This window comes from Ascaphus truei, chromosome 3 (assembly GCF_040206685.1).
Source record: "Ascaphus truei isolate aAscTru1 chromosome 3, aAscTru1.hap1, whole genome shotgun sequence".
In the NCBI taxonomy this organism is placed as follows: domain Eukaryota; kingdom Metazoa; phylum Chordata; class Amphibia; order Anura; family Ascaphidae; genus Ascaphus; species Ascaphus truei.
In genome coordinates this window covers 317,302,439-317,320,116 of record NC_134485.1, presented here as the reverse complement: position 1 = coordinate 317,320,116, position 17,678 = coordinate 317,302,439, and the positions used below count along the sequence as shown (strand labels likewise).

At 43.3% G+C, this 17,678-nt stretch overlaps 1 protein-coding gene across 3 annotated transcripts in view; it reads left to right on the top strand.

The window, feature by feature from the left end:
• The window catches only part of ERICH6B (glutamate rich 6B), a 194,077-nt gene that overhangs the window by 131,359 nt on the left and 45,040 nt on the right, over window positions 1–17,678 (top strand). For all 3 annotated transcript variants that reach the window (XM_075591123.1, XM_075591121.1, XM_075591120.1), the window contains 2 exons: window positions 14,583–14,665; window positions 16,391–16,546. In XM_075591123.1, coding sequence (XP_075447238.1) covers window positions 14,583–14,665; window positions 16,391–16,546 — 239 coding nt within the window. The remainder of the gene's footprint in view (window positions 1–14,582; window positions 14,666–16,390; window positions 16,547–17,678) is intronic.

The following is a 17,678-nucleotide window of genomic DNA, read 5'->3' as shown; positions in this document are numbered from 1 at the left end:
TAAATTTGCAATAACTCGGCTTTATATAAAAGGCTCCATGCCACACCTGAAAAGGATTTTGCTATTGTTGGAAACAAACAGTATAGCTTCCTTAATTTGACATTGTGAAGCCATTGGTGATGGACATATATTTTTCTTTAAAAAAGAGTGAGACTGTATTTATCCTCACAATAGAGTGAGACTGTGGGGGATGTTCATTACACTGTTAACGGTCACTGACTTGACCAGTTTAATGAATCTCCCCTACACGTTTAGTATTTTTAATGTTTCTTATAGACACTATTGTGCAGGTTTTACACTGTGGGATAAGGTCAGTAGTAAAAGTGTTGAGAGATGAAACGTTTTACAGGTGTGTCATTTCCACTTAATTTGTGCAGGAATATATTTTCTGACTGTACATGGCTCGACCAGCGGCGAAAGGCTTGAGAAGGACATTAATTTAGTCAATCCTAGTGCTCTACTTGTGCCCTTTAGGTTCATAAACCAAATAATTGTAATCATGTTTAATTGGTTTCCGAAATGCTTTGAAATCTTCAAATGAAAAGTACTGTTAAAGTGCAACATTATTATTAATAATATAATTAGTGCCTCTGCTCCCTTTATAGTTTTGACCTTTATTTTAATGTATTCAATATGAAATTAGCTTCTTCCTGCACCAATGTATTAATGTAAGTATTCTTAATGTTGAATTTACTTTTGATTAAAAAAAAAACATTATATATTTAAGTGTTATATGGTGTTAATATTAATAGCTTTGCACTTCTTACTGCTTAGATGTCAAAGTACTTTCAGACATAATTAATGCATTAATGTCATTATAATAGCTCACTTTACAGTATAATGATTATTTATATTTTCTACCACCGTGAGAGTAAAGGCTGAGTTGACCTTGCAGAGAGTTGAACCTGTAACCTTAAAGTGATAAAGTAGCTGTTACCCCCAACACACAATGCTTAAAGGTTTTCTGGGGTCCGCATTTGTTTATCAGGTCATCAAAGACAGACATCCGTATATAGCTATGCATATATAGGTAGGGATACAGTATAATATGGAGTCTGCTCTGCAAACATAAGGCGCATCAAGTTTATACGTTGATGTGTTTAATACTAAGAGATCTTAGCTAGGGGCAGGCCTGCACAACTTGTAAAGTGAGAAGGGCCGAAATGGTCCAAGGAAAACAGATTCGGGCCGCACGGGTAAAACAGCATTTATTATTCATCTCACAAACTTAATGAGAGGTATTACACCTCTTTTCAGCAACAAGCTTGTTGTATTCCGGGGTCTTATTTGTAGTAGACGTCTTCAAAATGTCTTCCAAATTGTCATTAGTCAGACAAGAACGTTGTTTGTTTTTGTTCATATTCATGATAGAGAGGACAACATTGTTGAATAAAATGGTATTTATTTGGTGAGAACGCAGACATACAGAAAATACACAAAACAACATTTCTCCCCCAGCACCCATCATCAGCAGTTCCCCCAGTACCTTTCATCATCTCCCCCAGCTTCCTTCATCATCAACAACCCCTCTTCATCTCCCCCAGTCCCATTCAGCAGTCGTCATCCCCCTTCATCATCTTCTCCAGTCCCTTTCAGCAGTCCCCCTCATCATCATCAACCACCCAATCTTCATCATCTCCCCCAGTCCCTTTCAGCAGTCCCCCTCATCATCATCAACCACCCAATCTTCATCATCTTCCCCAGTCCCATTCAGCAGTACCCCCCTTCATCATCTCCCCCAGTCCCATTCAGCAGTCCCCCCCTTCATCATCCCCCCCAGTCCCATTCAGCAGTCCCCCCTTCATCATCTGCCCCAGTCCCATTCAGCAGTCCCCCCCTTCATCTTCCCCAGTCCCATTCAGCAGTCCCCCCCTTCATCTTCCCCAGTCCCATTCAGCAGTCCCCCCCTTCATCTTCCCCAGTCCCATTCAGCAGTACCCCCCTTCATCATCTCCCCCAGTCCCATTCAGCAGTCCCCCCTTCATCATCTGCCCCAGTCCCATTCAGCAGTCCCCCCTTCATCATCAACCCCTCTCCCCCTCCCCCCCCCCATGCCTACCTGATCGCAGCGGCAGCGCAATAAGCAGCGGCGGAAGAAGCAGCGGCAGGAGGTATTGGCCGTGTGGCTACAGGTACCAGGGTGAAGCGCGAGGTAAGAAGCGCGCAGCAGACCCCAGAAGTTCCAGGTCACACTGCTAGAGCGTGACACCCTGCTGGAGCAGGCTCTGGGGTAGGGGGGAGTACGTCGGTGCATCCATCAACTGCTGGTGTGGACTCGGGGGGGGGGGGGGGGATGGGGGAGCGCATCCATGTGTCCATCAACTGCTGGTGTGGGCTCGGGGGGGGATGGGGGAGCGCATCCATGTGTCCATCAACTGCTGGTGTGGGCTCGGGGGGGGAGCGCATCCATGTGTCCATAAATTGCTGGTGTGAGCTCGGGGGGGATGCGTGGTCACACTGCTGTAGCATGCTCCTTCCTTCCCTACCAGGGAAGGGGAAAGGGAAGTGAAGGGGGGTTGGAAGGAGGCCATTGCTGGCCGCACAGGGAGTCCTGGCGGCTGCAGGTGGCCCGCGGGCTGTATGTTGTGCAGGCCTGGCTTAAGGAATGATGTATTGCTACACTAACCGGCTGGTTATAGTTACAAGAGGTTAGGCACAGTCATTGCCCCATTTTAGGGGCTTGTTCACAATTGACTACACTGATTGGGTCTTTATTAAGTAGTCTTCATTCACCAATGTCACTACGCTTTCAACTCCTGATGAAGCAAAGACTGCGAAACTCGTTGAGTTGTGTTCTGGCAGCCAGGCGAATGGGATCCGGAAGACCGACCACATGGAGACGCCGGCTGGAATGCCCGGTGGAACATGGAAGTGAGAGGAGCACCAGGATTGCAGGGACTTGAGGCACACCAGCCCCTGCGTGAGAGCACCTACGACCACGAGACCTCGGCTCCAATCGCCGGTATACCTAGCCAGCAGCCTTGTTGCATATTACCCGTGATGAGGGTCAGCATGTGAGTTGGCATTACCTATTCACTGTGTGTGTATATCAAAAATACTGTATCTTCACCTTCTGCACAATCCAGTTTTCCACTCTTTTTCTGTGGGGTGTTTGTGAGCGTCCATGTGAAGCTGCCTAATCCTGCATCTGAGGATTTTTATCAGTCTAACTACACTGGGACGTCTTCTATTCCTGCTCTGGGTATAAAACGCCTGTTTATTCTATCAAAATTGTGAGTGTACATTTCTTGAGGAGTTTTCTTCTATCAGGTGCCCCATGCCCCCTTCACTAGTGTTTATATACTGTAGGATTGCACTATTTGTGTTTTCTCTTTTTTATGTGCCAACCGATGACTTGTGCTCCCTGGACAACTATTCAAAACTGCAAACATAAGCCATGTTTCATGCTGTATTAGTTTCCAATATATCCCAGCAGAGAATAAAATGAATCGGCTTCATCTGTATGAATGAGTTGAGCAATAACTTGGAAATATGGTGTGACACTGTAATTGAAGAGATGTCATGCTCAGTCCTGTCAGTGAGCCAGGATGAGTGTTATCAAACAGGTTGCAACTAAAGGGGCCTATGCACTAAGCTCCGATAAAAAATAAAATCGCTGTCCCGTTTAAATTGCCATTTTTTACAGCTTTGCTATCACGGTATGCAGAAAGCCCCAAATACCAGTGATAGCAACATTTGCAAACATGGCGAGTAGCCAGCGACGTGATGATCGACCCTCTGTAAAGGGCTCACCCAGCGAGTTCTTTCTGCTTCAGAGAGAGAGTCTCCTCTCCCTGCGCAAATCTCACCCGAAAATAATAATTTTTAATTTAAATTTTATTACTAGTGTATTGTAGCAGGGGGTCTCCAGAACAGAACGCATTGATTTGAGATCCGGGGACCCCCTGCTTCCCGAGATACAGGCCCCGTTATGGGGTGCTGGTATCTACTATGCATTTGATTCCCACGGTCACGTGACGTGGGACATTTCAATGCATAGGAGATACCGGCACCTCATAACAGGGCCTGTATCTCGGGAAGCAGGGTGTCCAATAAAATAAATAAAAGCAGTAACCAAAAAAACAATTAATTAATTATAACCAGTAGCCAACAAATCAATGAATTAAGAAAACCACTATCCAACACATCAATTAAAAGCAGGAGCCAACACAAGAAATAATTAATTAAAAACGCTAAGCAATCGGAAAAATAAATAAAAACAAGCCATCAAAATGACAAACAATGTATTCCAGGTTTTTTGATTGTATTTTTGTATTTTTATGTGTTTGATTGTCCATTGACTGCTATTGTATTAATCTGTGCCCCTTTAGGGCACAGTTAAATACAGTGTAGCCCTGGTAAATTAATGGGCTATATTTCTACTCTCCTCCTGGCAGTAATCCCTGTGTAAGGGCAGGTCTGCCAGGAGTTATCATGGGTTTCCCCCACCTCAAGCAATTTCCCTGGATAGTGAAGGGAGGTCACCTGACTCTGTGTCCAATCAAGAGGCACAGGGGCGGTGCCTGCTGAATCTACGTATGGCAGTGCAACTTCCTATTTAGAGTAATGTGTGAGTTAGTCAAGTGTCAAGAGTCAGTCAAGTGGGAGTGTGATGAGTAGAGCTGATAGATATAGATAGGTGGACCAAGAACCTCTCACCCTGCTTAGGGGGTGAGGGAAGAGCTAGCCCCACTCTGGGTGGCCCTTAGGCCCAGAGTGGAGGCAGGGGACATCTTGAAGGAGGACAGCTGGCTGGCTGTGTATTTACTGCATTGACTGCTACTGCTGAGAGGATAATAAAGAGCTGCTGCTATTTAAAGAGACAGTGTGTGAGACTGGAATCTCTCATCCCTGGGAGAGGATTCTGCAGTAGGGATTCCACCCGTATCCCTGGGGCCTACTACAGATGGAGGCGCTGCACCATTAAAGGAGAACAAAGGCATCCACCCCAGAGACCTGTCCTGTTGTCACCGCGGGAGACTCAGGCCCTCCTGTTGCCAGCAGGTACGCACCACACACAGACCTGTAGCCAGACCAAGAAACACCCTAGGGTACCCGATCTGAGGTTGGGGGTGGTGGGGTCGATGGGCTACAACAGTATTAGCCAATGTATTTTTGGGCAAATGCTTAATTTCTATTGTGTTATTTTTTATATTTCTGTTTATTTTTTACATTGTTTATCATTTTGATGGCTTGGTTTTATTATTGTTTCCGATGGTTTTGCGTTTTTTTTTTTTTTTACTTAAATTTTTATTAAACATTTTTTTTTCATACAAAAGAAAAATTAACAAAACATATAACATATAAAAGGGGGGATAGGGGAGGGGGGGGAAGGGATAGCATTTGTAAAAATATAGCATTGTACACAACAATTTAACTGTCACATATATCACTCTGTTCCAAGTATTCTAATCTATGTATGGGGATATACCTGCATGGCGAAACCAAGGAGCCCAAATCTCAGAGAATTGTGAGGTCGAGCCATTCAGATAGGCTGAGAGTTTTTCCATATAAACTATATGCCAAATTTTATTGTTTATTTGGTTTAAGGATGGGGGGGCAGGTTGTTTCCAATTTTTGGCAATTGTACACCGTGTAGCATTTAACATTTGGGTTAGTACTCTAGCTTTTTTTCGGGGAATATTGGCTATTGGCTTGCCTAACAATATATATACTGGGTCATGTGGGACAGTGATATCTAGGATCTTGTGTATTAAGGTGAACACTTCTGTCCAAGTTTGTTGGATTTCGGGACATGACCAGAATATATGCAGAATATCCCCAACTTCGCCACAACCACGCCAGCATAGTGGGGAGACCCCTGGGAGAAAAGAGTGCAGTCTGGCAGGAGTCATGTACCATCTGTATATTAACTTGTAAATATTCTCTTTTATTACAACGCACGATGAATTTTTGGAGGCAGCTTCCCAGATGTCTTTCCAAATATCGAGATCTATACAGACATTAAAATCTTTTTCCCAGGATACCATATAGTTATCGGGGGTTTGGTTGCTCTTGATAGAGGATAAACTTTGATATACTCTGGATGTAATGCCCTTCATATGGGGCTGGTGTAGACACCAGACTTCAAATAAAGTCAAAGCCTGGGGTTGACCTGATTTGTAGACTGATTGGATATAATGCCTAACCTGGAGAAATCTGAAAAAGTCGGCCGTGGGGATGTCATAATTCGTTTGTAAAGAAGCGAATGGGGGGACTTTCCCTTGAGTGAGAATATCCTTGACTCTCGTGAGTCCTTTTTGAACCCAGGTATGGGAGAGTGGGTTTTCTGTGTAAAAAGGAAGGGAGGGGTCCGAGAATAGGGGTTGCATGAGGGAAGGGGAACCAGTTAGTTGAAACTTGGATTTGAGGGAGTCCCAAAGATTACAGGCAAAGGATATCACCGGGTTCTTGAGACTCTCGGGTGGTCTAGACTTTTTGTTGAGCCAGAGAAGATTTTTTATTTTGCATGGGGAACAGATCAAATCCTCTATCTCGACCCACCTCCTTTCGGTTGGGTTTGAATGCCAGCTAACAAGTTGCCCTAATTGAGCTGCTCTATAGTAGTTTTGTAAGTTCGGAAGAGCTAAGCCTCCTTCTAATTTGGACTTATAAAGAATATCTTTGCGGACTCTAGGTCGCCTGTTTTGCCAGACAAATTTCAAAATTTTCTTCTGAATATTGTTTAGATCTTTCTGACAGATTTTAACCGGGAGGGTTTGGAAGAGGTAGAGGAGTCGAGGTAAAATGTTCATTTTAATAGTGGTTATTCTCCCAAACCAGGATATTATATATGGGTTCCAATTGGCTAAGTCCTTGACTATCTGCTCAAAAAAGGGTTTAAAATTTGCGTTGTATAGGGTCGAATAATGTTTTGTTAGTTGCACCCCTAGATATTTAATATGGTTCGCATTCCATTTAAAGTCAAAATTTAGTTGGAGTAATTTTACTAATTCTTTAGGGAGGTTTAAACTAAGGGCCATGGATTTGGAATGATTAATTTTATAACCTGAAAGTGAGCCGAATTCTGATAATACATGGAAAAGGTTAGGGAGGGATGTGAGGGGTTTTGAAAGTGTCAATAGAATATCGTCCGCAAAAAGAGCTATTTTGAATTCTTCCTGGCCAACAGAAATACCCGCAATATTGGGGTTCATCCTTATCTGGCATGCTAATGGTTCTATGGCTAAGGCAAACAATAAAGGTGAGAGCGGACAACCCTGCCTGGTTCCATTTAATATTGGAAAGGGGTCAGACAGAGAGCTGTTCGTCCTTACAGTGGCCGTTGGTGTGGAGTATAGTGTGTTTATACTATTTAAAATTTTGGCTGTGAATCCCATCTGCGAAAGCGTAGCTGACATAAACTGCCAATCTAATCGATCGAACGCTTTTTCAGCGTCTAAAGAAAGTAATAGAGATGGGCACTTCGTGAGATTTGCTACGTGTATTAGATTCACTGTCCTCCTTGTGTTATCAAGGGCTTGTCTGCCCAGGACAAACCCCACCTGGTCCGGATGAATCAATTTAGGGAGGATACTATTTAATCTATTGGCCAGAATCTTTGCGTATAGTTTTAAATCTGTATTTAATAGCGAAATAGGTCTGTAGCTAGAGCACAGTAGGGGATCTTTCCCCTCTTTGGGGATTACCACTATGGTAGCTTGAAGCATGTCTCTAGGAGGGGGTGCGCCTTGTGTCATCTCATTGAAGACTTTGGTAAGAAATGGGAGGAGAGTTGTGGAATATTTCTTGTAATAAAGATTAGAGAATCCATCCGGACCAGGGGCCTTCCCAATTTTCAGGGATTTTATTGCTTCCATAATTTCCAGGGGCTCTATAGTTTTTTCAAGGTTTGTGATGTCGTTTGGGTCTAGAGTAGGGAGTCGGCATTTTGCTAGATAATTTCGAATTTTTATTGCTCTTTTCTCTTTAGCCGAGTCTCCCACTGGGCCTGGTAGATTGTAAAGGGATGTGTAGTAGTCCCTAAATGCATCGCTTATGATTTTGGGGTTGTGAGATACTGAGCCATTTTTAGTGTAGATGTTGTGAATTTTAGCCTTAGCTTGTTTTTGCTTTAATTTGCGTGCCAACATTCTATCTGCTTTATTACTTTTTTCATAGTACTTCTGTTGGCTCCATCTTATAGCTCTTTCTGCGTTTGACACTAACAAAAGGTTTAGTTCGCCCCTCACTGAGATTATCTGCCTATAATTTTTCCGAGATGGATTTGACTTGTGGGTAGATTCTAGTTCTGATAATTTTTGTGTTAGTGTTTCAATTTGTTTTGTTTTTTCTTTTTTTTTCTGAGAAGCCAGGGCAATCAGTTTGCCTCTTATCACTGATTTGTGGGCCTCCCAAAGGGTAAAAGAGGAAACCTCTGGGGTATTGTTTAATTCAAAGTATTGGGCCAGTTCTTTTTCTATTAGTTGGAGATTTTGTGGGTTCAGTAGTAGGGATTCATTCAGGGACCACGACCTTGTTTTATTTTTGGACGTGAGGCCAGCCAATTTGGTTATAAGCGTAGAGTGGTCTGACCAAGCAGAGGGGGCAATTACTGCTGAGGAAATATTATTGCTAATTTGTTGGTCTATTAGGATATAGTCAATTCGAGAATAGCTATTATGGGGGTGAGAGAAAAAGGAGAAATCCTTTACATTGCTATTGACTAATCTCCAGGAGTCTACCAACAATAGATCCTTGGTCATAGATACAAGTCCCCGAGTGGGGGGGGCTATTTTTTGTGGCGGGGGGGGACTGGGAGATTTATCTAGATTTGGGTCCATAATTGCGTTTAGATCTCCTGCTAAAATTAAAAGACCTTTCTGGACAGAGAGAATTAAATTTGTTAGTTCCTGGAAAAAGGACTCTTGATTTTCATTGGGGGCATAGGTGTTGACTATTGTTATATCAGTGGAGTCCAGTGACCCTGTAATAATTAGAATTCTCCCAGCGTGATCATTTTTAATTTTGTCTACTTTGAAGTTTAAATTTTTATGGAAAAGTGTTGCTACGCCATTTTTTTTCGTGGGAGCTGATGAGTGGTAGATTAGGGGGTAGTCATTGCTGAACAGCAGCGACTGATCCTCTTTTTTCAAATGAGTTTCTTGTAGCAAGATTATATCTCCTGCCAGTCTTTTGGCTTCCGAGAGAGCAATACGTCTCTTTCGGGGGGTGTTTAAGCCCTTGGTGTTTTGGGATATTATATTAATCGGCATGGTAGTGGTTCAAGGTTCTATAATACAAATGAACAGAGTGATAACTTACATACAGCTGAAGAGTCGGTACATCCGTCTTTGGAAACAATCTGGTATGGGAACATATACAACGAGAGATATACATATTATTACATGGTAGTGGCAAATGCTTGCAAAACTTGGAGGAGGGGAGGGATAGAGAGGGAGGGGAGGGGTAAACCGAGGACCCCGGCTTCCAAACATTGTTTGGGGGGACCAGCCATGGTAGGACCTGTGGTGCAAGTCTCTCGCACTCACAGGTTAAATGAACGTGAGGGGGGCGGGCAGTGGCCCAGCGGCTTGACGTCGCAGTGCTCCGTTGTTTAGGAGCTAAACTTTCGAAGAGGGAAAACAAAATCACCCCATAGAGTACGGGGTGGGTTGTGTGTGTGATCTTACACATCAGGGAAGTAAAAGCAAGAATGGGGGGCATTAAACGTTATAACTGTTTACAGCAACATGTCTTTTCTCAATTTTAAAGGCATTGAGTAGGGTTGACTGGCAACTATAGTTTGGCAGACTCTGCATTCGTATTTTACAGGGGGAGAGGGATAAATAACATGGAAAAATTACCTAAAACGTAACCTTTAATATTTTAACCTGTAATAGAGAATTGGTAGCTGAACTTTTGGAGACCAATTCTATTATAGACAACATATAAACTTATATTACAAATACAATTTTGTCTAGAAAACAGTTCCAAACAAACATTGTATGTCAGTCCTTTTAAGTGTTCGGGTTAGTTCAAACTGATTGTCCAACTTTGAATGATTCGAACTTGTGGGTAACTTGGGAGAATAGTTTCACTATGAACAAGGAAATAACCTAGATTTTGGGACTTGTCGTGGTCATTGTGGCTTGACCGAGTTGGTCGATGTGTTCCAGGTACCTCAAATGTTGGTTAGATTTTAGGTGGGTTACTGGAGTGGGCCACGTCTCGGTGAGTACCTTAAGTCCAGACCACGTTGTGGCTTGTCTGCCATCTTAAATGGGTGTTAAATAAGTATCCAGCTCTAGTTCTTCAAGTGGGTTGGGTCTTTGCTCGCCCAGAGGTTGGTGTTTTCACCCATGCCTGGCGTTGTGCCTTAGGTGAATGACGAGGCTTTTGAGAGGCCTCCGGATCCTCTGGTTCGAGTAAGCCCAATGATCGTAGTTTTTCCTCACCTTCTTCAGGTGAGAGTAGGATGTACATCGTCTCTTGATGAGTGAACAAAATTTTGCACGGGAAACCCCAGCGATAGCGGATTTTATTGTTCCGCAGTGAGTTGGTGATCTGCGTGAACATTCTCCGTTTATTCAGCGTGGTTTGAGCCAAGTCCGGGAAGATGAGGAGTGGAACATTATCCTGCTTTATCTTTGGGGTGGTTCTAGCGGCTCTCAGTATTTCTTCTTTAATACGGAAATAGTGTAGGCGAGTGATCACATCTCGTGGCTTTGCTGGGTCTAGGCCTTTCGGCCTAGGAAGCCTATGGGCTCTGTCCATCTGAAGTTTTTCATCCGATGTTTCGGGTAGCAGGGACATGAAAAGCCGAGTGAGATAAGCATCCAATTGGGCATTGTCCACTTCTTCCGGGATACCTCTGATCCGCAGGTTATTGCGTCTTGACCGGTTCTCCGTATCTTCCAGTTTTTCGAAGATAGTTTTGACTTGAGTTTTTAATTCCTCGATGTCTCGCATTTGGGTCTCCTGTGCAAGGGCGGTGTTATCCACTTTCTCCTCCAAGTCCACAATGCGGTCACCTATGGACGCAATCTCCTCTCTGATGCTGCGGCGGAAGCTCTGCATCTCAGAGTGGAAAGAGCTTTTTAGTTCTTGTACAAACCCCATCATTTCTTTGCGGGTAAGTGGAGCGTCCGTCTCTTCTCCAGAGTCTAGATCTGAATCTGCGTCTCCGCCTGCGGTAGACGCTTCTTGATCTTTGGTATTTTGTTTTTTGAAGAAAAGGGATGCCTCACGTCTGGCCACCGGTTTTTTTTGTTTAGTGGATGGCATGTTTGTTGTTTTTTCTTGGTAAGTTTTTTGACTTTGAATAGAGCTGAATATATTTAGGTGATGTAGCACAAAAAAAAAAAAAAAAAAAAGAGAAAAGTTAAATTGGAATAAGCCCCCTCATTCCTATGGAGACCTGATCACACAAACATTGGAAGCGGTTCCATGGTTGCTTTTAATTGAGCCTTTGTTCCATGTGATTTTGCTCTCCCCCTTCTCATCTGGGCCGATTTTAGAGACTGTACTGGGCCCAGTGGAAAGTTAATGGAGGATGTTGGGACTCCCAGTGAAAATGGTTTGTAGGGGAGGGAGAGTGGGTGAATTTTCATTAACACTTTCTTCCAGCTCTTTATTTTCAGTGTCACTTTATCTTTTATTTACTTAAATGCAGTTTGTGCTGTTTGGGAGGAGCAAGGTGGCCGCCAACCATCTCTTAACAGTGTCTGTGTTGGTTGGGTGGACCAAGATGGCCGCCGGCTACTCCCAGCACTGATGTGCCAGATGGGTGAACCAAGATGGCCGCCGGCTACTCCCAGCAGTGATGTGCCAGATGGGTGAACCAAGATGGCCGCCGGCCACCACTCAAACAGGGCCGCGCTGAGTGGTAAGTCTTCCCCCCTCTGGGTGGATCGTCCCCCCCTTCCTCCCACGGAGCTCACAGGGCCCTGGAGCCACAAGGGAAGGCACCCACTCCGGTTCCGCCGCGCCTCCGATCGGCAGCTGTCGGCGCCTCACACTTTAGCCGGCGCCATCTTGCTACTCCGGCAGGGCACGGGCGTGTGGGGATAAGTTTATTAGAGAGGGTTATGTGAGGGGGGGCGAGCGGCGACCCCCCGACTGCAACGGCGCACCTCCGCCTAGATCGGTGAAGCGCAGGGACACCCCTTACCTCCTTCCGTGAGTCCGGAATCGGCTGTTTCTAATGCAGCCTCCCGGTCCCGGCGGCCATCTTGGGATCAGCTTGGAGGCAGAGGGGGAACCTGCGATCGATTTGGCAGCCGCGGGGCCAGTTCCAATTACGCTGGGGAGAGCCCAAAGGTGTTGTAACTTGTGCCACACCGTGGCAAGTGTGTTTTGGGGTGTCTTGCCTCCCGATCTTCGGGTTTGATCGGATATAGGTGTCGGTTTCCTTAGGAGCAGAGCAAGCTGCGACTAGCACGCTCAGACCCCTGGCCACGCCCCCCTGGTTTTGCGTTTTTAATTAATTATTTCTTGTGTTGGCTCCTGCTTTTAATTGATGTGTTGGATAGTGGTTTTCTTAATTATTTGATTTGTTGGCTACTGGTTAAAATTAAATATTTTTTTTTTTTTTGGTTACTGCTTTTAATATGTTTCATTGGTTGGCTAGTGCTTGTATTTGTTTCATTTGTTGGCTATTGTTTTTATTTATTGCATTGTGGTGTTAATGTGCTTGTGTATATGTTTGATTATTGTTTATTTTTTGCCTTCATGCTTTTTGATTAGGGTGGCCATTGAGTGCTAGAGTGACTTATCCTGCCCATATTATAAGGGTATGATGTACCACTATGCCAATGAATGGGTACAGGGTGGGTACAGTGGTTCTGGTGTGAGTGGTTAGGCCTCCAGGGTGGGTAGCGGGGGAGGGTGGGTTAACCCCTTAATTAGTATAGCGGTTATTAAGGGGTTAGTGGACATTAGATTGTATTTTTTCTTGTATTATTTCTGCCAACGGAGGACATGGCCCTGCAGTATGCTGAGGAGAATGCCCTTCATGATGGCAGGGGTAAGTCGAAAGGTTTATTTACTTTATTTATGCTGGCTGCCTAATGTTTGATTTAATAATGGGCAAATGAGCTATTATCCATATCTGGATAATAGTTATTTTGCCCATTACTGTACTGTATGTGTTGGGGGTGGGAGGTGTATTTATTCAAATGTATGCCACATTTATTATTTTTGCAACAGGATTGGTCCTGCAGGCCAGTGGGGACCACCCGGGGACCCCAGACCCCAGTGGGGACCACCTGGAGGCCCCCAATAAAGTTGCTGTTGTTCCTTAACACCTTCATTGCCTAAGCGGTTAGCCGCTAAGGTAATGAAGTTGCCTGTAAATGCAGTTTTATTGTATCAGATTGATGCCGGGGGTCTCCGGTGCTGATATTAATGGATATCAGCTACGGGGACTCCCGGCATCATCCGATGCTGGAAAATGCATTTTATTTTTCTAAGTGCGGTGTCGCCACTTATAGGCAGTTTCTCACAACCCTCTTGCCAACTTTTCTTGGCAACACGATTTTGAGAGGAAATCTCTATTCCAGAGCCGCGATTAGCCTCGATAAGCTAATCAGGGCTACTAGAATAGCATGAGTTTGAAAAGCTGGCGAAAAGTGGCTTATCGGCTCGCGTTTGGCGATTATTTTTTTTCTCTGCAAAAAAATTGCCGAAAAGGTCTCTTATTGCCGAATTATCGGTGCTTACTGAATTGCAGTAGGCTTTTTTGGCGATAAGGTGGTGATAAGTGGCTTATCACTGCTTAGTGTATAGGCCCCTAAATAGGCCCGGAATTGCTGAATGCTGATAAAGCCAACTGAATAAACATTTAGGTGTGCTAAGGCTTAGCGTAGGGTAGATATATTTAAACATACTGTACTGTCCTTCTCCTTTTCAAGTATATCCTGGACAATTGGTAGACTACCTATCTCTTTTTCATGGCTTAAGAACAGACCTCATGAGAATACAGATGCAAAAAAACAATTTCCCATGGTTTGCCGTTCTTAGAGATTCTCAGCCTGTGGTCTCCAATAACTTTAATCGTATTATTTGAAACCCTTTTAAATTCACATCAGGAAGCTTCATTCTGTGTTCATTGACTTATGTATATCTTTGATAATTGCTCATTTTAAGATCACATTTTTTAACTACTGTATGTATGTTTACGAAGCGTATGACCTGGATGTAAGATGCTTTGCTGCTTATCACCACTTAGTAGTATAACCATAAGTCTTGTCTAAAATTAGATGAAACAAAATAGCGGTTAATGTTTTGAAAGGTGTTGTCATCAAGGATAACATTGGGTAAATGGCTGTGATATGTTAGGTTAAAACTAAGTGGTGGTACCTTTGTGTTTTTTGTTTTTTTTATTATTGTTTGGGAGGTTTTAATTTTGTTGTTAACGCATATTGATGTGAACATTTATATTTATATAAAATCACTTGGCCTCTCAAGCAAACTTTGTGGAGCCAATAGCCTTTCCCTTTGGATATACAATATTGACAGTGGTTATTTAGAACATTAAGACACCGCAGAGAAAATGATAAAGAATATTGTTGGTTTTTTTTGTTTTTTTTTAAAGTAATTATATACTTTTTAACAAAACAGTATCTACTTTATTCCTGCAGAGACGCCATGAAGCTGCCAGCAAGCGCTATTACACTGGACAGAGCTTTCTCCTTCTTTTTCCAGATGGAACAGGACAGGTTCTGTATCCAATAAAGTTGCATTGTTTATAAAGCCTATTTGTTCAAGTTTAGATGACAACCCTAGTTGACCTTTTTTCCGTTAGTTTGGGAAACTCATTTTTTAATTTGTTTTTATCTTGCGCTTCTTTCATGATCAATAGCCTAACTTGAAATGGATGCTTTAGATCACGGTCTGGACCTCTCATATCCTTGTCAACAATTGCAAGCTCATCACAATGGGGGCTATATATGGAAGAGGAAGACTCCTTTTCCAGGTTGAGGAGCGGTCAAGTAATCACGGTTTGCTAGAGCAGCGGTGCGCAAACTGGGCGCGCCCCCCAGGGCAGGACATTTTGCTGGGGGGGACGCAGGTGGTTACAGGGGCCCCGCGCTCTTTCCCATGGCATTTAAATTAAATGCCGGGGGAGGTGTGAGGCCTCTGTAGTTCACTCACCTGCTGACAGCCGGGTCTTCGGCGATGCGTCGCCATGGCAGCGTGTGTCAAATGACGCCACGGAGTCATGTGACGTCACATGTCGGCATGGCAACCCGCTGCAAATGACGCGGTGGGGTTACGTGACGTCACATGACCCGCGACATCATTTGACGCCCAGCCATTGGGAGAGGGGAGTGTGAACGCTGCGGCTCCCATGACGCAGCTCAAAATGTTTGCGCACCACTGTGCTAGACTGCCAAGATTTGCCATTGACACTGAGCTTGTCACCAGTTCACCTGGTTCAACCAACAATAAGGTTTCATTCATCTACAATGAATCAATCTACAATTAACCCCTTTGCTCCTGCAATACATTGCAGACCCCTCTGGAGGTGAAAATGTTAAAGGGAGCGTCACTTAGAAACACAACCGTTTTGCCATTTAGAATTCTTCTTTAATAAGAAAAAGATTTATAGTAGGTGCATATAATAAGCACACTTTAACAATATACCTTTACTAACCCCCTTAACTTGCTGGAATACCACATACAAAACAACGTACGGTACCACACGGCTAATCAAGTTTTTATAGAGGTCAATTTTACCCTGGTATGCTCCTGCGTGATCTGTGCTCTGAAGCAGGGAGGGGAGGTATACCTTTTAAGTGGTGGTGACTGAACATAATAGCGCCATTAAGCCTCTTAACTTACAGTTTGGTACAGTAGGTACAATCACTGAGGTCCATTACGGTTTAATGCCCCTTAACGGTCAATAACGGCCATTGACTTGAATGAAGTAGACACCCATTCGGCTGCATTGGCCTGTAACAGACGTTAACGAGTAACCCGCTTGGTGTTTGGAGAGACAGTTTAGTTTATATAAATTACTGTATGGGCAGCGAGGACAAGCATCTAATTATTGGATCGCTCTCAAGTGGTTTTGTAATCTCTGCCTAAATGTAGAAGAGACATTCCATGGTTGGAAGCAGTGGTACAAATGAGATGGCACTAGAAAATACAGACTCAAAGTACCTCTGTACCTGTGTATTTACACATCCACAGTCCCACTTACTTTTTAAAGAAAATGAGATGTATTTTAGGAAGTCTCTCTATCTTTGTGTCCTTATTGTATCACTAACTTATAAGGCACAGTAACACCACTTTTGTAAGTAGTTTCAACCACTGGAAGTCAGTGCATGACTGTATCAGACACACAATGCATTTTTTTTAAAATATGGGAATATGGAAGAACTGCTGCTTTAAATCTAACATCTTGGGTTGCTACAAGCATTTTACTTCCTTGACTGTAAAGCAGCTATCCATCTGGAACTATGGGTATCTTGTTCGCCTGCTCGAAACCAGTGCAAATTACGTTTATCATTTTGGAGGATGTTAAGCGGAAACCACAGATTCGAGCAGTTTTCATGAGTAATGGCCATGCAGCCTGCTACCATCTGAACGGGATGCTTTGGTAAGTTGAATGGTATATTAAAAAACAATTTAAAATAAGGCACTGGAGAAAAAAAAAAAGATGATCGTCTTATATCAAGCAGCACTGAGTGGCATAACTCTGTATATAACTCTATTTTATCACTCTTTACTTTTTTGTTCAGATTAACGACATTTACAGTAACAGCGCTCACTATACAGTATACTAGAGGTACTAAAATATAATGTGATTGAGCGAGTGCTGAGTAAACAGGGGGAGATTGTTTAGTGCATTATTTTTTATCCAATACATTTCGTTTTTTTAAACTCATATGGAAGTCTGGAATTTGACCTTTTGGTTTTTATTTTCAGCGTAGAAGGGGAATGTTGTCAGTGTTTGCTTCACATCCATGTTGGTAAAATAATTGAAATGATGGACACCCACTCGGAGGTTCTTAGGAAAGGGGGAAATCATATGCTAGGTTAGAGATTCAAACTTGGTCAGGGTAATCTTTTGAAAATGAATTACAGCAATTAAAAATATCACTTGTAAGCATATTCAGATGTCTGGAACCCTGATTGTCACCATTATCTCCTAGCATACAATGCTTCCACTGAAACTAGGGATTCTGGGAAATAACATCCTTCAAATCCATTTTAACATGGACCCCTATAAGCGTATGCCCACTGAATGACACGGCTTTTCAGCAAGCACAGCATAGTGCACAGCCAGTAAACCCACTCACAGACAGCTGCTTCAACGTTTTGGATCTCATCAGTGTGAGAGTCTGGTTATACTGGCTTTGCAATAAAAAATACAGTACTTAGACATGTCCGATTTTGTTTTTAAGACATCAGTCACTTGGTTGTAACCTCTTAAACATATTGATGCAATTAGTTATTCTTGATCCTAAATTGTATTGCACTTTTAAATGGTTTTCCTTCGAATTAAGATATAACATTTTTGAGCAGTGGCAATGTAATCAGTGCTGCACATACAATTGTTAAAGCATTTTTATTTCCTTCCCGCAAAACCAAATTATTATTTTTTTTGTACCTTACGTACAAGAAGGCAGGGGTGTAGCTATAGCCCAGGTTAAAGGGGGGGAGGGAAGTTGAAGTGGGGGGAGGGGGGAGAGCAGGCAGCAATGGCTGGGAGAGGAACTGAGGGAGAG